Raw genomic sequence first — 24,124 nt, 5'->3', positions numbered from 1 at the left:
GATGTTCTGTCGGTCTTCTCACATGTCCAAATCACCTAAGACGCGATTCTACCATCTTTTCCACAATGGGTACTACTCCAACTCTCTCCCTTATATATCTTCATTCCTTATTTTATCTAATCGCGTATGACCACTCATCCATCTCAACATCTTCATCTCTGTCACACTCAATTTATGTTCGTACTCTCTTTTGGCTGCCCAACACTCCGTAATATAAAGCCTAGCCGATCTTATAACAATGTGATAGAATTTACGTTTAAATTTTAAAGATACTTTTTTATCACATATAAAATAAGATGCACTCTGCCATTTTGATCAACCTCCTTAATTCTCCAATCTCGACGTTTAAATGCTACCAGCCCAGCCCCAAGCTCACTATAAGTCTCCTTTGAAAACAAAAAAGCCCTTCCTTCCAGAAAATTAATCAGTGGGCCCACCCCCTACACCCTTCAAAAACAAAAAAAAAAAGAAAAAAAAACATTAAAAACATTCACTAAAAAAACCCTCACCCGCATCCTCACCTCAGTAAGCCATAGCTGCCGCCGCCATTTCCTTCCCACCGACCACCGTCGTCGCCGCCCCCTTCTCCTCGCTCCACCGTTGTAGAAGCGACCGCCGACCAGGTGTGCTGGATGATCCCCGTTTCTCGCTTTTTTCTTGTCAATGCTTTGTTGAATCTAATCTTTCTTTCGTGCATCTTAGTGGATCTCATCGCTATCTTCTGTGAATACTTGTTCCGTTGTTATCTTGTTGTGCTTGAATGTTTGTGTCCTAAAGCATGTTCGGTTTAATTTCTAGGGTTCTTTTATGTGAAGCAGCTTTTCGCATCGAATCAGCGATGCCGAGGTACGGTTAATCGTTTGAGAATTGGCAGATACTCTTTTTTTTTTTTCAACTTTCACTTATTTTGTGAAGAGTTTAACAATTCCTTCTTTATGCAGGTACTACTGTGACTACTGTGATACCTACTTAACCCACGATTCTGTAAGTTTCTTCTCCCATTTATTTCATCGGTGAATGGTGGTTTTGAACCTCATTTTGATGGTTTCGAATTGCTATAGTCCACCTTTCTTAATAAGTTGTCAATGGAGATATTGCTTGTTGAAATTTGGTGGGGCAATGGAAAGAAAGTAGGGTTTTCTTTTGTATATTAAAGCGCTTTCTTTGTTTTACCCATTTATTAAAATGTATTTGAAAATAGCGCATTGTGATTCACATTATGTCGTAGTGAAAACATATAAGAACACTACTCTTCTGATTAGGCGGTGTTCGAAATTTGTCAAATGGAGATGTTACGATATTGTAAAGATCATTTGTAGATGAGTTGATGAATTGCATACGGCATTTATCTAGACTTGACAAAATCTCTAGTAAATCACATAGTTGAACAATATTCATGATGATTTAACCAACTTTTTTCATTGGTGCCGATTGCCTAACATACCCCTACTCATTTTTAGCTATGTGAATATTTACAATAACGCACAAGATGGCCAAAGTTTTTGGTAAAGAAGATATATAAGGTTAAATTCTCAAAACGAATTCAATTGTTAATCCTGGGTCTAGAAAGGTGTTGTCTTTCTTCTTAATCTTTCCCTATTCTTGATTTTTAGACCACCACGTATTAAGGTACAACGTAATTTGAAGTGTTTAGATTATTATTTGAGGAACTATTTTTTGTTATTATAATGTCTTGAAAGTTAATTAGCTGCAATCACACATATTTATGTGTTGCTAACTGTATTTTTGAAATATTCCAGCCATCTGTGAGAAAGCAGCATAATGCAGGTTACAAACATAAGGTATTGTGAAATTGTCAAACCTGTTAAATACGTGCGTACCAATCTATGTCATGGTATATTCTTGATGTTTAATATCTTTGTGCCTTCAGGCAAATGTGAGGTCCTACTACCAACAATTTGAAGAACAACAAACTCAAAGTTTAATCGATCAAAGGATCAAAGAACATCTTGGGCAAGCTGCAGCATTTCAGCAGGTTGGTGTGGCTTATAATCCTCTAGTTCAGAGGCCAGCCATGCCCCCTGTATTGCCACCTCCGAGATTGCCTATTCCTGGTGCCCCCCAAATACCTGGAAGTCAACCGCTAATGCCGGGAATGCGACCCCTTTTGCCTAGGCCGATTCCTGGTGCACCAGGTGAATATGCTTTCTCCCATCCTTTTCATGATTTCAATCAAACAGCAGCTCCTTTCGATGATGCATTTGTTCGTGGTTGAGCAGTCTTTAAAATATTCGGAATTGGTGCATGCAGATTTTTGTCGTTCTTTGGTGTTTAGGCTTTAGAATGACATCGGTTATATACACGTTGATTGTTAACCAGGAACTATTGTCGGCTTACACCACTACCATATTTTCCCTAAATAATTTGGATATCATTTCCATTTTGTTACTATTTCCATTGACCTTTCCTTATATTAACAAATTCTATTATTTATTTGATTAAGAAAATCTTTTATATATTAATTCATACAAGCCATTTGCTTTTTGCCAGCATATATATATATGATATAAGTGGGTTTTGTTCGGTCTTATAGGATATATGTCTGCACCTCCCATGCAACCAATGGTACCTCCTCCTGGAGCTCCCCAGGTGCCAGGTCAGCTGAGTTCCCTACCCCGGCCGCCGACATTAGCTCCCACACCAACAGTTCCTGGAAGCACTGCACCACCAGCTTCGAATGGTGCTCCTTCTATTGCTCCACCAGCCATGTATCAAGCCAATCCAACAGCACCAGCAACTGGAGGTTATGATAGTTACAATGCAAATGCTCAAGCACCTGAGGGCAATCACTGATCTGGTGAAACTGCTTCGGTATGTCGAATGGAATTTTGTGCAGATGCAATAATTGTTTACTTCATTTGCCTTACTCTGCTATTTTTAATTTGCAACTCAGGTAGAAAGCATTGTATCTTTTACCACACACAAAAAAGCATAGTGTCTGGCTTATCTGCATGGATTCAAAGTATCAGACTTTCATGGTATACTAATAGATTTCCTCATTTTATTTCATTTGTTTCTCCGTGCTCTGCAGTTCGCTCTGCATTGCTCTATCTGGTGTCCGCGCTTGATGACTAGAACTGTTTTATGCTCTTCCTCCTTGCAGTTAATCATATGAGGACTCTCAAACTCACTTCCCATGTTTGGTCATATTTAGGGGAATCATATACTGAGATAATTGGTATGTATGTACTATGTAATGTATTGATTGGTTTGAGTGTGGGGAAAAATCTTGTTCTAGTATAATAGTTATTAGGATGAAAATATTCACATTGAAGTGCTAATTGAGAAGAACCTTTGCCAATTGCCATGGTTTTGATAAACTTCATGATACTTAGTATTGCTGCAAGCATTTTGGAATTAATCCATATCAAATGCTCGTAACTAGGAAACTTCAAGAAACAATTCATTGCATGGCTATGTTTCCCGCACGGATTAAATAGCAATTCTTGCATGAGACAACCTAAGGGCCTCTCTTGTTTCTTAACGGTTTCTTTTTCTAGTTTTTTTTTTTTTTGGTGGGACAGAATTTCTTTTTCTAGTACGATCACCCACATCTCCAATTTAATTGGGGCGATATTACAATGTATTGTACCTTTCAATGAAGAGAGGAAATTTTTTATTTTATAATAGAAAAAATACCAAATATAAAAATTTATTATGTGTAATACAGATATTCTCTACAAGTTTAGTGAAAATTTTTTCATCACTCAATTCTAGACTCTTAAAATAAAATCTCATAATTGTTTTTGCCCTCTCTTAACTAACGTACATGCAGATTATTTCTATAATTCTATCACAGTAAAATGAAAAGCTTTTAAATATACATGAATTGGAGAAAAGCAATAATATACATCTTTGATATTATTATTTGTTATTATTCATATTTTGATTATAAATTTTTCTTCCAAAATATATTTTATTACTAAATGTTATAAATAATAGCATAAAGGATACATTTTGTTTTTAAAGTTTTTGAAAGGTTTTAAAAATACTCTTTTAATGCATAATTTATTTTAATTTTGTCTTTTAACGTTTTAATTATGTTTTAAGTATTAGCACGGTTAATAAAAATGCTGATGTGATCATTGTATATTGATGTGTTGTTGACATGTGGCAACCATCGACTCATGTATAAGTGACCCAACATAAATTACCAGTTTACCACATATGTTAACTCTTGGAATAATTGAAACATATTGAAACAAAAATACGTAAATTAAAATTAAACGTTAATAATAAAATAAAAATAAAATATAAATATTAGAGATAAAAATAATATTTATTAATTAGTAATTATTTTTTAAATAAAAATTATATTGATAACATTTTTGAAACTTATTATTTTTATTGAGATTTGTTTTAATATTATAATTTTATTAAAAGAATTCTAGTAAGAATCATATATACTTGTTAATAAATTGTATGAACATTTTTTCAAAATGTATTATATTACTAATCATATAGGGGAGAGAAGCTATTATGTACGGACACGACACGGGATACGTCGACACACGAATTTTAAAATGTTATAAAGATACGGGGACATGCATATATATAAAATATAAAAAGTATTTTTTTTGGATAAACTATAATGATATTTTGATATTTTATTGATATTAAAATATAAATTAATTTTTTAATTATTTTTAATATCTTATTTTAATCATATCAAGTATTTAAAATATTTTTTGTTTTAATAAATAATAATATATACTATATTTAAATTTATTTCAAAAATATATATTAAGAATAAGACTCGACATACTGACACGTGATGGTATTTAGGTGTGTCCAAGTGTGCTTAGTAAAAAATTATTTATTTTTTATTAAGACGCAGTTGGATATAACAGACATGTATATCGGTGAGTGTCGTATCCGAAAGAGACCGAATGACGACGAAACATGTAGGTAGATAAAGCAAATGATATAAATTTAGAATTTCATATAATTGGAAAATTAGAATTTCTAATTTTTTGTTTTGAAAATTTATTTCCAGGTTGTATAATTTTAAAATAATTATCAGTGCCAAATAATTAAAAAAATTTAATAATTTGCCATGTCATTTTTTTAACGAACTAAACGTTCTTATTAATATAAATAAACGTAGTTGATGGTTGGTTATTTTTATAAAAGTAAATAACTTTTTAAAAATTGTTTGTCTTTCACAATTTTTTAAGTTATTTTTATTAATGTCATAATTTTTTGGAAAATAGTATTTTACTTTTAATTTTGTATGCTCTCCAACTATAAATATATAAAAAATTATCAAAATTAATTATTTTTATTATTATTTAATTATTAACTTAATTTTTTTTACTTAATAACCCAAAAATATATATTATCTTATATTTTTGAATATTAATAATTAATTGATACTTAATAATAAAAAATAATAAATTTGATAGTTCAATAGTATTCCTAGTAAACTATAATTATTCATTAATCAAATATTAACTATATATATATTAAACGCACTCCAGTCACTAGTCACTACTCCGTACTCCGCAGACGCAGTCCACCCCTCTTCTTCCTCCTTTGACCAGCGAAGGCTGTGTCTTGTTAAATCTGGAGCCTCTTAGTTCCCACCTCATGTCTCTTTTAACTTCCTTCAATATCAACCACTACCACCATAATTAGTCCTTTCCCCCCTTCTTTTTCAAATTAAATTCAAATAAATCACTACATCAATGTCAATGGCTACTTCACACCCCTCTCTTTCCTCAATCACCATACCTTCTTCTTCTTCTTCTTCCAAATTCAGTTCTTCACTGTCTCCATTCCTCGCGCTCGCACCTCCGCAACGCACTAAAGCGCGTCGCCTCCACGTTAGGCGCACGTGCGTCAGGGCAATGGTTCAGCAAGCCGTTCAGGGTGCCCCTGCTGCTTACGCCAAGGAAATGGAGCGCCTTTCAGCCAAAGAATCGCTTCTTCTCGCTGTCAGTATCTTCAATTGGTACCTTCTTTCCTTTAATTTCCGTTTCTTTTTCGTTCCGAGCTTGAATGCGTTTTGGGAATTTCCCTGTCGTTTTGAGCCTCACGGGAACAAAATTTATTCGTGTTTTTTGGATAATGGCCTTGGATTTGAGTGGATGTGAGGACCTCTTTTTCCTTTTGAAGTTTTTCAATGAAGAATTAAAGAAAAAAAATCGTAATTTGTTTTTATGATGGGTATGGGTTAGAATTGATGTAGAACAATGGCTAATGACTTTGCTTGGATTGACTACCCCCTTTTTTTGTTTTGTTAATGAAAATGGAGGGAGGATTGCTATTTATGTTGGTAGTTGATTGGAATATGAATCATTCTTATTGCTGTCTAGGTTCGTTATCAGATTTCATTGCTGCAATGCTGTGTTGCTGTCATGACTTTTAGGGTGTGTTTGGTTGGGATATTTTTAAATTTTCTTTTACTTCAAATATAATAAAATTTAAATGCCGTAATTATTATTTTTTTCAATTTTATAATATTTTGTTTGGTTGAATTATGTTAGTTGTACTTTTAAATACTTTGTTGGATAAAAGAGTTAGATTACTTTTATTCATAAAATATATAGTTGATTTTTTTGTTTGAGAATTAAAATTTCACAATTTTAAAATCCAAAATCCCTCTCTAACATTACTTTTCTTCCTTTAATTTTTCCATCCGAACACACTCATAGTGTTTTTATCTTTCATGCCTGCTTATGCATAAAAGGGAAAATCTTGACATAAATATGATCTACTAGTGGAAATTCAGAGCACATTTTATTTTTAATGACCAAGGCATAGTACAGTCTTAATTATGTTCTTAGTGCTATGCTGTTTAAGGCTTCATGTACTGTTAGATAGGGAAAAATATGAAGTATATAGACAACAAAAGAAAAAGTATGGGGTTGTAACTTGAACATAGTGAGGAATCATTTTCGAATTTGGCTTTTTTCTGTATTGTTATGATTTTTACCTATAATCGTGTTATGCAAATCATGAAGTTGGATTCAATAGTACTTATTTTGGAGATTCCATTTTAGTTTAAAGATGCAGGAGGTTTTGAGGCACTGGTCTCTGGGAAGACAACTGATATGCAAAGGATTGATGTGAATGAAAGGATAACTGGTCTTGAGCGGCTCAACCCGACACCCCGTCCAACCACGTTAGTGAATAAGAATGCTCATGTCTATACTTCTTTATGAGATGTTCATTCAATTTTGTGCTACAGGTCACCCTTTTTGGAAGGACGATGGAACTTTGAGTGGTTTGGTTCCGGAAGTCCAGGGTTGTTTGCTGCACGATTAATATTTGAGTGAGTAATCTCTTAGCTGATTGGCATTTGTGAGGGTTGGGCGCTTTCGAGTATAAGAAGATATTTTTAATTTTTAAAGAAGACCGCGCTAAATTTTGTTTGTTTCACCGGTGAGTTTCTAATGCACTTGTGGGCTTTGTGTTTTGGCAGAAATTTTCCTTCAAGCATAGCTAGTTTGTCAAAGATGGATGTGTTCATTAAGGACGGAAATGCTAACATTACTGCTAACATGAACCTGTTGAACTCGGTACCACATTTCTTAAAATTGTCTTGAGGTTGAATATATTTAAGGCATTGTCATTAATTAGTTTTAATCACAGTCAACTTGCTGATAAAATCTTTTAGATAGAAAGCAAAGTAATTATCTCAACCAAGTTATCTGTGGAGGGGCCACTTAGAATGAAAGAAGAGTATGTTGAGGGGACTCTTGTGTCACCAACAATTATTGAAGACAGAGTTCCAGAACAGCTTAAAGGTGCACTTGGGCAGGCAGTTAATGCTGTACAACAGCTTCCCGTTCCTATACGCGACGCTGTTTCCAGTGGTCTAAAAGTTCCTCTAAGTAAGCTATTGCTAATTCTTTTATACCCTAAGGAATCCTCTCTATTATATTGCCATGTAATAAAGAATTCAATATGCACTTTTTATAAAAACTTCATTGTGAAACTGAAATCCAGCCAAGAAATGGAATGATTTACTTATATGACAAATTGACAATAATATGCATGTTACGAATGTAAAACTCAGTTTCGTTTTGCAAAACTTTGTTATGAAATTAACATTGAACTTTTCTCGTGTTATGAAGGTAACAGCATTCAAAGACTCTTCATGATATCTTATCTCGATGAGGAAATACTTGTAAGTTTTTAGTATATACTTATTCAGGAATCAAGTTTAGATAACTGTTTGAGCTCCTTAAAAATGGTCTCAAAAGCTGTTTCTACTAGAAATATTAATAATGATGAATCAAATGTGGCGTCTCAAGGTTTGATGCATGCACCTAGAATCACGGATTGTCATGGCTATGTGACAATGTTATACCTGATAGGTTGATTCATTATGAAACTGGGACGTAATTATTTTTTGTATTTTTAAATTCCAACAGCAGCAACAAAGCCTTGTCTCACTAAGTGAAGTTGACTATATAAATCAAATGGCGTCATAACATCCTATCATTTATCATATCTGATGTAAGTGCATTTATATTTAGATATCTCTTGACCACCTTATCAGGTTTGTCTCCCATATGATCTACCGTCCTGACTGTATGTTTCTATTGGTCTTCTAAATGTTCAAACAACCTAAGACGAGATTCTATATCTTTTCCACAATGTCACTCTAACTTCCTCTCATATACTTTGTCTCTTTTTCAGTCCATTTGAGTATAGCTACTCATCCTCATAGCAGCCACACTAAGCTTATGTTCATATTTACCCTTTATTGACCTACACTATTTTTCATAGATGGTTTGGTATAGCAATAGTGTGATAAAATTTACCCATAAGCTTTGAAGCTACTTTTTTTTTTGTTGCATCTATGTGCTCCTTTGTCTTGAATAATACATTCAAGATATTTAAACCTCTTGAGTCTTGACTGGTGCTATAATGTTTTTTCCAATTTTCAGTTTTATGTTTGAGCTCCTCCATTCCTTGTTAAACTTACCATCCATTTACTTCGTGTTATTGTGACTTATGAGTAAATCATTAACTTTCACACTTTGTCTCCACAAATCTAACTTATCATATAAATTTTTCCTTAATTCACCTATAAGAACAATATTATCGAAAAAGTCATGTATCATGGTGCAAGTTATTGGATATGCTCAGTAAACACCTCCAAGAATAGCGAGCAAATGTATGGGCTTGAAGATCATCCTTGATGTAATTCTACACCATTTGGAAATTCCTTTGCTAAACTACCTTGGATTCTCATACTAGTTGTAACTTGTAACCCATCATACATGTTCTTAATTATATAAAAATATGTCATCCTTCCTTCTTCCCCAATATCTTTCGTAGGATCTCTCATGGTACCCTATTACATGCATTTTCTCAGCTAATAAAAAACATATATGCATCTTTCTTGCTGCTGTAGTACCTCTCTAATTTTCTTCTTTACAAGTATATAAACCTTTGGTAGATTCGATATAAAACCAAATTTATTCTTCAAAACCTGAGTCTTTTGGAGGGTGATTTGGATTGGAATATGTTTTTCTTCAGGAGATCTCTGGTAAAATTAGGTAGTCTTGAATGCAACATGGAAGAAAAACAAACAATAGGATTCACATAGTTGTATTTTACTTTCTAGTGTTTCTTTAAAACTACCTTCTGTCAGATGGACAAGATGATGCTTAGTTTTTTAACTAGTGGTAAAGAAAAATCTAAGAGAACTTAAGATGAAATAATTTAGAGATTTAAGTTTAAATAATTTAAGCACAAATATGATTCATGATAGGGAATTATGTCTTCATTTTATTCATATAGTTGAATCCAGCTAATAATAAAACAAGACTTGGCTGTAATGTATGTAATGGCATATTGAGCTACAATTAAATCAAATATAGCATATATCTTAGTGTTTATGCTTTATTTATTCATTTAGTTCTTTAAAACGCAGATTATTAGGGATACTTCTGGAATGCCCGAAGTTCTAACGAGGCTGGATGCATCACCATCTTCTTTGGGAGAATCAATTCCTGAGTATGAGAGCTAGGAATTTCTATGTAAAGTGAAACTTTCTGTTCCTCTTACACCCTCTTGGTTCCAAATTACAGCTCCAATTTCTCTCTCATTGGTTAATCTTTATGGTTCTCAAATAGAAGGTAGAATTTTAAAATATACGTGTCAATTTGGATCTGACACGAGTTGTTGCATAAACGTATTCTATACTTTGTGCTTAGATCCTTCGATCCATTATAAGAAAGTGGGTTATCTGATGTAGAAATTGAATAATTGAATAATGTGCCATTCACATTCACACAACCTACTCTGAAATAAAAAATAAAATAAAAATCTGATTTGTGATCCATACCCAAAGATTCAATGGCCTGTATTTTTGTTGGTTTACTGTTTTTATTTTATTAATTTTTTTTCTGGTTGACAATTCTTGAAACAATATCATTTTCAACTGACTTTTTATTTTTTTTCTAAAATAAAATAAAAAAATTTCATGTTTACCATATAATCATAAACCGAAATTTTGTGACTTCTTTATAATGTCTTCTTTATAATATTGGACTGTCTTTTACACTAGTGTGTTTTAAAAATAGCACATAAATCATAACATCCTGTCATGATAAACTCAAATTCAGTACTGTTTTTTAGTACATAAAATCTAATACCCTAGCGAAATTTAAAACATACTAAAAAGTACTGTATTGCTCACTTTTCTCCTATATCGTAGTAAAACTAAATTAAAAATAAGTACTATTGTGAAAATGTGAGGTTATAGTCCGCTTAAACAAGTGTCGGGAGTTCGAATCTCGCTTTGTGCATGCAGCAATTCATTGGCCAACGACAAACCCTTAAATGGAGCTCAGTATCGTAGCGAATTAGTTCTTGACCTGTCAAGTTAGAGGATACGGAAACCAAAAAAATATATACGTGCCATTATTTTCTCTCAAAAAATAAATGCTTACGCAGAAAAGTTACAATAAAAATACATATAAATGATGAGATTATTAATTAGCTCAATCTTAATTAAATGGTAAAACGTGTGCAAACGTAAATGTAAAAGACCATCAGCATCTCAAAATCTATCTATTCTATTATATAAAAATCGGATGTCTGCATTTAATGATGGAGCTGACGTGGCATGCTCTAAAGAGTGTTTTCCGATTTAATTATTTTAACTCATTCAATACAAATTATTACCATGACTTAATTATATCGGCTAATTGATTTGATTAGATATTTAAATATTTTTTTTTAATATAATTTATTATAATTTATATTACTTAATTAATTATACTACATTAATTATAATTCGTTATATTAGTGAATTAGTCTTTTTATTTATAAAATCTAAAATAAAATAAATAAATTGTTATTTATTCTAATTAAATTTATTTATATACTATATATGAATTAACGTCTATTCGATTCTATCGATTCTATTATATAAAAATCGGATTTCTACACTTAGTGATGGAGCTGACGGTGGCATGCTTCTGAGAGTGTTTCTCGATTTATTTCTTTTAACTCATTAAATACAATTTATTATGAGATTAATTATATCAACTAATTGATTTGATTAGATATTTGAATATTACATAATAATTATAATTTATATCAATTTATTTTAATAGTATTTCCTAATTTATTTCTTTTAATATTCTGGTAGTATTTTTTAATTTATTAAATCAAATTAGGTATAAATTATGTATATTAATTAATTGATTTGATTAAATTATTAATAATTAAAATAATAAGTTTATAAATAAAATAAGCAATTGAGATATTTTTAACTAATAATTAAATCAAATTAAATTATATGTATTAAGTCAAATTCAAATCATGTGAATTAAATACTAAACTAAAATATGATAATTTCTTGCTTATTCAAATTAAATGTAATAAATACAAATTAATTTTGTTAGATAATGATAATTTTCTGGTCTTCTATATATAGACGGCCAAACAAAATGATAAGAATCATCATTTTTATCGCTCTTTCTATTTTAACTCTTCTTTTCTTCTTTTTTTTTATGTAAAATTTCTTTTATGGATAAATGAGAAGGTATGGATAAATAGTATTTCGTTGATTGTTTGTTTATAACTCGAAAATATCTTAATTTAGGCATTACCGTTGCTGATGGAATTGGACGACAATGTGTTCGGCATACTTGCAGCTTAAGAAATCAGGTCATGTGTTTGAGGTGCACCGATGCAAACTTTTGGAGCTGCTGACTGCCGCTGAATTCATCGTATAGCTGGAGCAAATTATGATATAGTGAAAAAATGTTTATGCATGCATGCTATTCTTCTTTATATATGTATCCCTCTATTTTTATAATTCACATCTTTATATATTAGATTCTTTTTGACATTATTTAAATTTGATAATTTTTTTTCTATTTTTACGCTTCTAATCGTTTTTTGTCTTAATATTTTGTTCTCATCAATTTTTATATTTTATTTTAGGTTAACTTTGTGGTTCAAATATAATCATTTATGTTATTATTGAATGTTATGAAATTGACCTGATATTAACAATAAATAATTCGAAAAAGGAATATTTTAGAACAATTCTCTTAAATTTAAATTGTTACGTTAAACAGATGATGATAACTATTTTTGTATTAAATCCATTATAAAAGAAACTTATAGAAATGTTATGTTATATAATATAATTTGATTATATATATTTTTTATCTTCAATCTAAATTATTTGAATTGGCATACCATTTATTTTTAAATTTAATTAAATATCTAAATATCTTACAATTTAATATAATTTAATTTATATAAATACATGACTTTTAATATTTATGTAATAAATTTTAGAGATATTTTTGTAAGTTATAATTTTTTATCTGTATATTTAACTTTTAATAATATTTTTTATTTATTAATATATTATTTCTATTATTTGAGTATCAATAATGCGTTAGGAATTTTTCATTGTATAAGTTACTTCGAGAAAAAAATGATAAAATTTGATTTATAAAAATTTAAACTTGAGCGTTTACTATGGCTAAGCTCAAATTTTAATTTATTTTTTATATTATATAAATATTAAATTCTTTGATTAAACACTTATTTGTTTATGATAGGATATTATATATAATTTTTATATTGACAATTAAATTTCAATTGCTACATAAAAAAATATATATTTTAGGTAATTGTACATTTTTTGTTATTTTAAAAATTATTATATATTTTTAAAATTATTTAATTATGTTTACTCTTTTAAAAAGATTACTATTATTAAAGAACAACAAATATTTATAATAGTTTAAAATTAAAAAAATAAAAAATACAAAATATTAATATTCTGAATTTTTGAAGTATAAATCTTAAAATAAATATATATGATTATGATTAATGGTTATAATTGGAGTTTTTATTTTATTCTAATTTTTTTCAAAACATATTTGCCTTATTTAAGTTTTATTTTTGTATTGATTGCTTTTTTTATAAAATATCAATTAAAATTTATACCTTGAATAAAATAGTTACGTGTCTAAAAAAATTAACAAAAAAATATTTTTATTTTTACTAAAAATTTATGTCGCTTTAACTTTTTTTTATATCACATCTTATATTTTTACTATATTTATAAGAGAGTTTTTATTCAAATTAAGAAAATTTTATTTTTAGTTATTTTTTCTTTTAGTTTTAAATATTATTTATTAATATAATAAAAAATTAAAAATAACAATAATTACTCACATAATTAAAATAGATATCCTAATATATACATGATCCGATCCTATGTATACCAAGAATTATTATATATAATAAATAATTATTTATTTTTTATAATTACTATTTATAAAATTTATTACATAATTTTCTCATCTTAATATCAATATTTAATGAATATAAGATACAAAATATTATTTATATTATTTAACATACAAAACAAATATCTTTAAGTCATCATGCAGAACAAGAAGTATAATAGTGCAAATGCTTACTTACTTATTTATTCTATTATATAAACATTGAGTTTCTGTACTTAATGATGAAGCTGACGTAGCATGCTTCAGAGAGTGTTTCTCGATTTAATTATTTTAACTCATTAAATACAATTTATTACAATGACTTAATTATATTAACTAATTGATTTGATTGAATATTTAAATATTAATATAATTTATTAAAATTTATATTACTTAATTAATTAGACTACGCTAATTGTAATTCATTATATCAGTGAATTGGTTTTTCATTTATGAAATCTAAAATAAAATAAATAATTTATTATTTATTCTAATTAAATTTATTAAATTTGATGACACATAACAACGCACACGGCGACAGAGCAGACACGACAACAGTAGTGACTGGACAGGTGGAATAACGGTGACGCGATGGAAGTTGCATATTCTTCTCTATTGCATTCGAAAGCAAGTCAAGCAATATTATACTCTCCTGGAGTTTTGTGAGTGAGATCATAAAATTGAGGGCAAGAAAAGTTAGATGGCTATTTGGTTTTTCAAGGCTTTTTTTTTTTAGATTTCTAATTACCTAAAAGAGCACCGTGTTAAGGATTATATATATCTTTCATTTCTTTCTTTTTTTTAAAAATGTAGATGAATATAAAATATATTAGAAATTGTCTACGAGAAAATTAAATTAAGTTAGATAAATATATTATTATTATTATTATTATTATTATTATTATTATTATTATTATTATTGAATAAATTTAAAAAATTAATTAAAAAACATCGTTATTCTTGAATTTAACTCTACCTATTATACAAAATCTATATTTATATGATTTATTTCTCATTATATCTAGATTATATCTTATTAATAATTATAGATAAAAATTTTTATTAATTACATTTTAAGTTTTCAATTATATGTCAGAACTAATTTTTTTTATCTAAAGTTAATGTAAAATATAAAAAAAATTCACATAAAGTTATCTAGACTCTAGAGTTATTAATAAGTTTTTTGACCAATAAGATGTCATTAATAATCTTCTCTAAAAGTTTAAGTTGCATAAATATAATTAGATAATTTTAATAAGAATAATATTACGCATTTATTTTTTTAAATTTATTAACCCAAATTTATTGTGTGTACTAATTAATTAATTTGATTAATTTATTAGTCATTAAAATAATAAATCTATGAATAAAATAGGCAATTGAGATACTTTCAACTAATAATTAAATCAAATCAAATCAAATCATATATATTGAGCTAAATTCAAATCATGTGAATTATGGACCAAATTAAAATAAAATAATTTCTTATTTATTCAATACACTTTTTGTATTTACAAATAAATTATTGTCTACTTCAATATATGAAATTTTTATGAATTTTTTATTCGGCAATTCACTTTAACACAAATAAATTAATTTATAAAAATTTAAACTTGAACGCTTGCTATGATTAAGCTCAAACTTTAATTTATTTTGTCATATTATTATACAAATATTAAATTCTTCGATTAAACACTTATTTGATTATGAAATGGTATTATATATTACTTTATATTAACAATTAAATTTCAGTTACTACACAAATATTATATTTTAGGTAATTATATATTTTTTTGTTATGTTAAAAATTATTATATAATTTTAAAATAATTTAGTTATGTTTATTTTTTTAAAAGTATTGTCATTATTGGAAAGTAACTAATGTTTGTGATAGTATAAAATTAAAAAATAAAAATACAAAATATTAATATACTGTATTTTTGAATTATAAATCTTGAAGTAAATATATGTAATTATAATTAATGATCATAATTAAAAGACTTTATTTTATTTCAATTTGTTCAGGACATGTTTATCTTAAATTTTATTCCTTTATTAATTAGTATTTTTTTACATTTAATTATCATTAATTTATATAAATCAAAATGTATAACTTAAAAAGATAGATACATGTCTAAAAAATAAAAAAAATATTTTTTTTGTTAGTAAAAAATTTATGATGCTTTAGTTTTTTTTTGGCATTATATCTTACATTTTTACCATAAGTTAGAGGTAAATTATTAAATATAAATTAGATTTATTACTTATTATCCTAATTCGAATTCATTAAATTCGATTTAAATGGAGACAACTAGACAACGTTATTGGATTTAGGGGATTCAGGTAATTTTAGGATGACTTTGATTTAACAACATAAATTAGTCTAATATGTGATTAGTTATTGTTATATATATAAAAAATGTGACATATTTATGAATTGTTTAAATTAGAAGAATTTGTAGAGAAATAACATGCTGGAAAAAAAATAGATGGAAAAATCAATTTTTCATTATTTGGTTCAACAAAGAAATTGAATGAAAAACATAAAAGTGTATATGAAGCTCACATAAATTTTTTCTCTTCAAAGTTGCAAAGAAAACTAATTTAAAAGTGCAAACATGAATAAAAATACAGAGTTACCATTTGAAATATAATTTATATATAATATATAAAAACATTAATATAATTTTTCTCTATTATAATTTTTTCTCTTCTTACTTTTCCTTCCATTCAAGCAAAAGAAATTTTTTCTTTTATTTTCTTTTCATTTATTTTTTTCATCTAAACAGCACAAAAAAAAAACTTTTCTTTCCATTTTCTTTCTTCTTATTTTTTATCTTATATCTAAACAATAGTTTAGTATTTATCTATTTATCTTTTATTAATATTGTTATAACAAAGATACATGTAACTTTATAAAAATGATTTAACCTAAATTTTGATTATCTAAGAATTTATTGAGTGGCTAGAATAGCTCCACGTCACAAACCAATGAATGCTAGCAATAAAGATGATCACAAAAACAGCCGAAACGGGTATTTGCAGGAATTACTCGCGTTTTGGAGCTTGATGGGGACCCCTAAAATCCTCACGACCTACCATGCGAAAATGAATGGGGACTAGGGGTGGCAAACGGGTCGAAATTTGTCGAGCTGGTCGTATAACCCGCCAAAAAATGCAGGTTGGGCTGGAAATTTATGGCCACCAAACTTAAAAATCCCGCCTACCCTGCACCGCCTAATCCACGGAATTTGGTGGACTTCGGCGGGGCGGGGCAGGCTTTCCCGCTGGGCCAAGTTTTTATTTTGGTAGAGCCATTTTTTTACAAATTTTTATGATGTTATTGATCTACAAAATGATGAAGATGATAATTGAAGAAGTTTTAAGTTATATTTTGGATAATATTTGTTTTGCTTTGGACAATGCTGATTTTATTATTTTGTTTCAAAAAAAATATTTATAATTATATTTATTACACATTTATAATTATAAAGACGTTAATGTACATGAATTTAAAAATTATAATTTTTTTTATGTTTTTAGAAATATAAATTTATTGAAATTGTTGTGAAATTATATATATTGTTTAATATTTAATGACTTATAAAAAAAAGGAGATCCCGCCAGCTTACCATTAGACGGGCGGGGGAAAAATTCAGGACCGTCTTACCAGGCGGGGCGGGCTTTTGGCGAAACAGAGCGGACTTTTCTGTTTGTCACTCCTAATAAGGGAACAGACATAAGTATCCGCCCCATGAAATTTATTAAATATACGCGAATATAAAATTATTAATTTATCATAATCTATATATACGTAAATTCATTTCTTGAATTTAGTAATTCTAATTTCTGCCTCCAATTCGAATTTTTTCTTTTTCTTCTAAATTCATTCTCAGGCTTGATCCTCTCACTCTCTCTAACTCACTTTCTCTACCTCTCATCAAGTCCGTCACTATGTCGCTCAGTATCGTCCTAAAAAATTATGTTATGTTATTATATTGGATTATTTTTTTATGTTTTCTCCTTTTGAAATGTTATTTTTCATAACGAATATGTTATAAATTGTGTTGAATTATATTGAATTGATTATTTTATGATTTATTATATTATGTCTTTTTGTGTTAATTTTTTTAAAAATTTTCAAAGAATATTCGTAGATACCCAAAGAAATTTACGTTCTCTAAGGGGTAATTAAACAGGAACTTGCAATGACGGAGAAAGAACGGAGACATTTTTTTTAAATAAGAATGAAGGATGGAAAGTGGGTTTCTCACACTCCCCTGAGTCTTCATTACCATATTAATTTATCTTTTAATAGAATAAATTATATATTGAATAATAAAAGTTGCTATCGGTTTCTTTTCACACTAACTAATACTCAACGATGGTGTTTCGATACACCATATTACCAAAAAATATTAATCGATCTAATAACTTTTGTAACGACATAAGTTTATGAATTTGAAAATTTAAAAATTATTTCATAAAATGTGAAGTTTTAACAAGTAATAATGTTGATTATATCATTTTGATTTCAAGAATAAATACGATAGCAATAAATAAAATTGTCCCAAGTAAATTTCAACAAAGACAAAAATTCATAAGTATTTTTATTAATGAAAAATTAATCTATTTTAAAGACAAATACAATTTTTTTCTATGAATTTCCTAACTTGGCAAGTCGAGAATTAATCCACCACATATTGATGCTCTATTTATTAAGGGTTTGTCACTAACTAATGGATTGTGATACACACAAGGCGAGATTCAAACTCCAAATACTTGCTTAAGCGGACAAATGAGATGACCATTCAATAAATTTAAATAGATTAAAATAAATATTAATTATTTTTAATATTTTTAAGTTGTAAAATATTTATAATAATAATTACTATATATATTTTTTATTTAAATTTAATAAAAAATTTATATAATTTTATGTATTATCCCGTGTAGGAGACGGAAATATACACTAGTAAAAATAAAAATAAATAGAATAAGAGAATGTGTATTTACGTCATTACGTGTGCAGCATTCTCTCAACTCTAGCATCAATTTGGTAATGAAATATGGACTCGAGGTAAGGTGGGGATATCTTAATCCAATTCCAAAACTACTTCCCTTTGATTTGGACCTTTGGTAGGATGTAATGACTATATGAAAATTAAATAGCTTTAAATATTAAATAATTCGGCCGACATGTACTAGTTTTAACTTTTAAGCATTAAATCCCAAATGGCTAGCATTAATAAATAAATGTTGGAAATAAATGGTTCATATGATATGCCTTTGGAGCAAATTTTTGCAAGGAAATTAGAGCAAGAAACGCATGCATATGGCAAAATTTTGCAAGGTAAAAAGACTCACTTGGAAAAACACGAACTTCTCCCAAAACGTTAGCTTTTCTCAATAATTATTGAAATTACTTTTAAACTTATATGACATAGAAATACAAATTTAAAGACAAATAAAAGAGGAACGTATATGTCTATATGAACCACGTTTTTTTTTTTCAATTTTTTAATTTAAATGAGTTGTTACATACACAAATTAAAATTTGAATTTTTGACACTTACTTAATTATTTAAGTGGATTAGTAGAAAATTAATCACTACATCAATCCAAATAATTGAAACGACATGGTTCTAGGCCTGGAAAAAAAGAAAAGAAAAAAAATCATAACATAAAAAACAAAATGAAACCTTCCGTATTTAGAGTGTTTATAGATCAGATTATATCTGTAAATTCACAATATTTATTGGTATCCAATCCTTAATTTGTGGATACGATCCTCAAATCCAATTCACACTCTTATCAAATTCGATCGATAAATTTCATATCCACGAAGTGCACCAAACAATTAATAAATAAATAAATAAATAAATAATATTTATGCTGTATTTATGTTTTATTCAAATTTGTAAAGGGTAACGTCAGAAAAAGGCAATTTTACTTCTGTTTCTAAATTTTTAAAAAGCTAAAGTTCTTTTTTTTTATTGGATTCTTTTTAGTGGAAGGTAGTATTATCTTATTGTTGTTATTTTAAAAAAATAGTTTATTCAATATTTTAAAAGTAATCATATTTAAAAAAATAAAAAAATATTTTATTATAGTAAAAAATAAATTTTATTGACTTTTTAAATAGAAATAAGTTTTTTAATATATTTTTATTTTATAGATATATCTAATATTCGATTCGATCCGTAAATGTGTGAATTGTTCGAACATATAAAATATGAATATTAGATTTGATTTAATCCGATTAATTTAGTGCAAATCAAATTGAAATTTTGTCACACACTCTGTTAAAAAATGAAAGATGAAAGATGTTAAAAAATGAGCACAAAAAATAGTACAAATAATAAAATAATATATAAAAATACAAAAATTTAGGTGTTCAAGTATTTTCATTTAACTAAGTTATTAAAATTTAAACTTCAATTTTTTTTCCTTTTTCTCATCCTCTTCCTCCGACATAACCGCCGCCAGCACAAAAAATAGTACAAATAATAAAAGAAAAAGTTTAGGGGGTCAGCAATTTTATTGAATTTTAGCCAACACGTAACCAGCAGAAAAAGGTGAGCCATTGGATGAAATTTCACACCAATCTCACACCATCAAATCATCATTGATGGCTAGTTGATGGCTAACAATCACAAAAATTACGGGCCCCCTAGCATTGCTCATAATAAAATAATATATAAAAATACAAAAATTTAAGTGTCCAAGTATTTTCATTAATCAAGTTATTGAAATTTAAACTTCAATTTTCCTCCTTTTCCTCCTCCTCTCCGTCTAACATCGTCGTTGTCGCTGCCGCCGCCACCACCACTGTCATCGTCGCTGCTGTCGCTGCCATCATTGTCGACTTCTTCTTCAAGTAGTCTTGTTGTTGTTGTTTAATTTCTTCTTCTTTGTAAATTGGATGTATCTTTTTTATTGAGTGAAATTGAAAAGATACGAATGCCTTTTATATTATTTTTTTATGCTCAATATTTGTGTGTTATACGTGTAAATTTATGTGTTATGTTGAACAAAAATATGTGCTATGCTTAAATATTTGTGTGCTGTAATAAACCAGAATTTGTTTAATGATTTTTGACAAATTAGTGTGAGTTATCAAGCTATTAGTTTCGATAACTTGTGTTATTTTTCTATATTCGATGTTTGTGTGCTATTGTATATATTTTTGTTTTTTTTTTCTCTTGGTTATGGTTATTTATGATTATCTTAATTTTCTTTAATTGAGTTGTTTGAAAAATTAATATTATTCTATAATTCTAATTTTTGTGCTATATCTATAAATTTGTGTGCTATATTGAATAAAAATGTGTGCTATGTTTAAATATTTTTGTGCTATGATAAACCAAAATTTGTTTAATAATATTTGTCAAATTAGTATGAACTACCAAACTATTAACTTCGATTATTTGTATGCTATGAAAATGAAGGAGTGTGTGTTATTTCACTTTGTTTAATTATATGTGGTATAGTGTAACAGAATTCAATAAAAGAATATATATATATATATTGGTGTAGTAGAATTTGTGTGCTGTGCTTCAAAAATTTGTATATTATAATTCAAAAATTTGTATACTATGTGCAAAAATTTATGTGTAATATAAAAAAAGGGGTAAAAAACGTATTTAAGGCGAGGGAAGAAACTTGTTACACAAATCAGCCAAAGAGAAATATGATTCATCAATCAACCAAAGCATGTTATTATGTAATTCGAAACAACTTCTTTCGAATTACATTCCTACATAATTCGAAACAATATAGTTCGAATTATGCATAAGCGTTTTGTGAAGGTAAATCGAAGCAATTAGGTTCGATTTACTGCTTGGTTTTGTTTCTATATAATTCGAATGAGGCTTATTCGAATTACTATACATTGAGCTATTACTCTATTACTTTTTATAGTATTCTAAACATCTTTTAAGTCATTTTTTAATATTATTTTACATGGAATAAAATATTTTTTTGTGGTATAATTTAAAAAAATATTAAAAAATTTATTAAAAAATATATTTAATCAAATTTTAAATATAATACTCTTCTACATAATTAATAATTTAAAAATTAAAAAAATTATTTTATTTCATGCGAAGTAATTAAAGAGAAGACTAAATTTAAATATAAATATTTATGCATGTAGTCAAATTTTAAATAAAATACTCTATATAATCAATAATAATTTAAAAATTAAAAAAATATTTTATTCCATACAAAATAATTTAAAAAAAGACTTAAAAGATATTAGGAGTATTATAAAAATTTATAATGTCCCAATAATTTAGATAAGTAAATGATAAAAATATTTTTTAATTTTTAAATTATTATTGACTATGTAGAGTATTTTATTTAAAATTTGAGTACATATATTTCTAAATCATTAGGACATTACAACTCTTTATAGTACTCCTAATATTTTTAAACCATTTCTTTAATACCATCTCTTAATACATGTATTTTATTTTATACAAAACAATTTAAAGAAATAAAATAAAATAAAATATATGTACTAGGAGATGGTTTTAAAGAAATGGTTTAAAAATGTTAGGAGTACTATAAAGAGTTGTAATATCTTAGTGATTTAAAAATATATGTACTCAAATTTTAAATAAAATATTCTACATAGTCAATAATAATTTAAAAATTAAAAAAAATATTTTTATCATTTACTTATCTAAATTATTGGGACATTATAATTTTTTATAGTACTCTTAATATCTTTTAAGCCTTTTTTTAAAATTGTTTTGTATAGAATAAAATATTTTTTAATTGAGTAAAGTATTGTTTTTGTCCCCAACGTTTGGGGTAAATCCTATAATTGTCCCTAACGTTTCATTCGTCCTATTTACGTCCCCAACGTTCCAAAAATAATTCAATGTTACCCTCCCGTTAAATCCACTGACGGAACACTAACGGAGATGCCTACGTGGCTAACTTTGTCCACTGTGACAAATGTTTTTTCCCAGTGACCGTTACCGAGAAACCCAAAAAAAAAAAGAAATATTAATTTAAATGGGTGAACCCTAATTTGAGAATGCACCTCTTGTCCCTTCTTCTTCTCACCATCGTCGTCTCTGTTGCAGTCGTGGGTGAGTCCATGGCTTCGCAGGCCTCCCAGGCGGAACGTAGTTGCAGTGTTTCGTATCGAAACAGCAGCCAAGGGAGGCGACAGAGAACAACTTGTTACTGTGGGGAGAAGCCAGTGCTTGTGACTTCATCAACGGAGAATCCCGGAAGGAGGTTTTAGGGCTGTGTTAATTATGGGGTAAGTAGAAAATGTAATTGTAGGGTTTAGCTGTTACTTGATTATCTGATTTGAATTTTCTTTTAGTTTTGGCCTAGATTGGAGAAGAGTGTGGGTACTTTGTATGGGTAGAGTTAGAAAAGGAGCAAGAAGTTGCTCGATTGAAAAGGAAAATCACAGGCTTGAAGGGTAAAGTGACAACACTTGAGAGGATGTTGACAATGGCAGTAGCAGTAGCTCTGGTTGGATGGACATGTGCTATGATTTTATTGTGTGAAAAATTGTCACTGACAAGAAATGGGAGGTTTTTTCTGCATTAAGGTTGCAGAACATAGGTGCTAGTATAGGCTTGTCTGCAATATGATGTTTGTATTTTGGAGTGTGGATGTAGGGATTAGATTGGATCAAATGTAAGATGTTGATTTAATGATTTTGAATGAAACTTCATTGTTACCTAATTTTATCTGTTCAATTTACATTGTCATGGAACATAATTGAAGTAACTATTTGCAGCCTTGATTAAATGAATCAGTGACACAGGAATAACATAAAGGATTAACCTCAACATTAGGCCTATATAGGCGATAGTTCAGAAGTTAACCAACATAGCTGTCATGTAGATATCCAAAAACTGAAAATATAACTCAACCTAGATGCTAAAAATTGTTTTTGAAGTAGCAGCACCTCCAGATACAAAAAGTGAAACCAACAACCATAGTTTCTAACAGAATACAAAATGCAAAATACAAAAGGTTTCACAAGTCATATAAATTCACAAGTGACAGTAAATCACTCCACATTCTTCCATGCTCTTGGTGGAGTCCTGGCCATGAACCTAAGGGTGGACTGGCTGACCTTCTTCACTGGAGTAGGCAGAACCCTTGCAGTTGTTGGGGCTGGTGCATAAGCAGTTTGTGAATGATCCACTTTAGCCCTCTTCACTGCAGCTTGTGATTGTTGCGAGCTGACACCTGACTTTCTCTTTGGGTGTGACGGTGATTTGTTGTTGTTTCCCTTCTACTTCCTATTTTCACTTTCAGTAGCCTTACTAGAAGGTGTCTTGGAAGAGAGTCTCACACTTTTTCTGACCCCTCTCTGTGACCTCCCCTTTGAAGCAGAA

The 24,124-nt window shown here is 28.3% G+C and overlaps 2 protein-coding genes across 4 annotated transcripts; both read left to right on the top strand.

Moving 5' to 3' along the window:
• The first annotated feature begins 409 nt into the window (after positions 1–409).
• On the top strand, positions 410–3,322 carry LOC112710392 (U1 small nuclear ribonucleoprotein C). Of its 2 annotated transcripts, XR_003156825.3 has the most exons (8): positions 410–623; positions 799–846; positions 942–984; positions 1,761–1,802; positions 1,892–2,156; positions 2,555–2,832; positions 2,915–2,999; positions 3,125–3,322. XR_003156825.3 is itself a non-coding variant. In XM_025762588.2 (7 exons), exons 2-6 carry the CDS (start codon positions 839–841, stop codon positions 2,812–2,814), a joined length of 618 nt encoding a protein of 205 aa, XP_025618373.1. In that variant the 5' UTR covers positions 410–623; positions 799–838; the 3' UTR covers positions 2,815–2,832; positions 3,053–3,322. The 2 variants fall into 2 exon arrangements, 1 of the variants encoding a protein (XP_025618373.1); XM_025762588.2 differs by lacking the exon at positions 2,915–2,999 and having other exon boundaries at positions 3,053–3,322.
• A 2,161-nt stretch (positions 3,323–5,483) lies between these two features.
• On the top strand, positions 5,484–10,324 carry LOC112710391 (probable plastid-lipid-associated protein 13, chloroplastic). 2 transcript variants are annotated; one of them, XM_025762586.3, is made up of 7 exons: positions 5,484–5,974; positions 7,026–7,147; positions 7,214–7,297; positions 7,448–7,544; positions 7,643–7,859; positions 8,103–8,155; positions 9,914–10,324. In XM_025762586.3, exons 2-7 carry the CDS (start codon positions 7,077–7,079, stop codon positions 10,007–10,009), a joined length of 618 nt encoding a protein of 205 aa, XP_025618371.1. In that variant the 5' UTR covers positions 5,484–5,974; positions 7,026–7,076; the 3' UTR covers positions 10,010–10,324. The 2 variants fall into 2 exon arrangements, with proteins under 2 accessions (XP_025618371.1, XP_025618370.1); XM_025762585.3 differs by having other exon boundaries at positions 5,507–5,957.
• The last annotated feature ends 13,800 nt before the right edge of the window (positions 10,325–24,124 follow it).

The sequence above is a fragment of the Arachis hypogaea genome, chromosome 9 (assembly GCF_003086295.3).
Source record: "Arachis hypogaea cultivar Tifrunner chromosome 9, arahy.Tifrunner.gnm2.J5K5, whole genome shotgun sequence".
In the NCBI taxonomy this organism is placed as follows: Eukaryota; Viridiplantae; Streptophyta; class Magnoliopsida; order Fabales; family Fabaceae; genus Arachis; species Arachis hypogaea.
This window is presented reverse-complemented; position numbering and strand designations above follow the sequence as displayed.

Coding starts and splice junctions, on each gene's coding strand:
- LOC112710391 (XM_025762585.3), top strand. CDS start 5,709: ATGTCAATGGCTACTTCACACCCCTCTCTTTCCTCAATCACCATACCT. Junction 7,148..7,213: donor CCGACACCCCGTCCAACCAC/GTTAGTGAATAA, acceptor TTTGTGCTACAG/GTCACCCTTTTTGGAAGGAC. Junction 7,860..8,102: donor TGGTCTAAAAGTTCCTCTAA/GTAAGCTATTGC, acceptor CGTGTTATGAAG/GTAACAGCATTCAAAGACTC.
- LOC112710392 (XM_025762588.2), top strand. Junction 985..1,760: donor CCTACTTAACCCACGATTCT/GTAAGTTTCTTC, acceptor GAAATATTCCAG/CCATCTGTGAGAAAGCAGCA. Junction 1,803..1,891: donor ATGCAGGTTACAAACATAAG/GTATTGTGAAAT, acceptor TTGTGCCTTCAG/GCAAATGTGAGGTCCTACTA.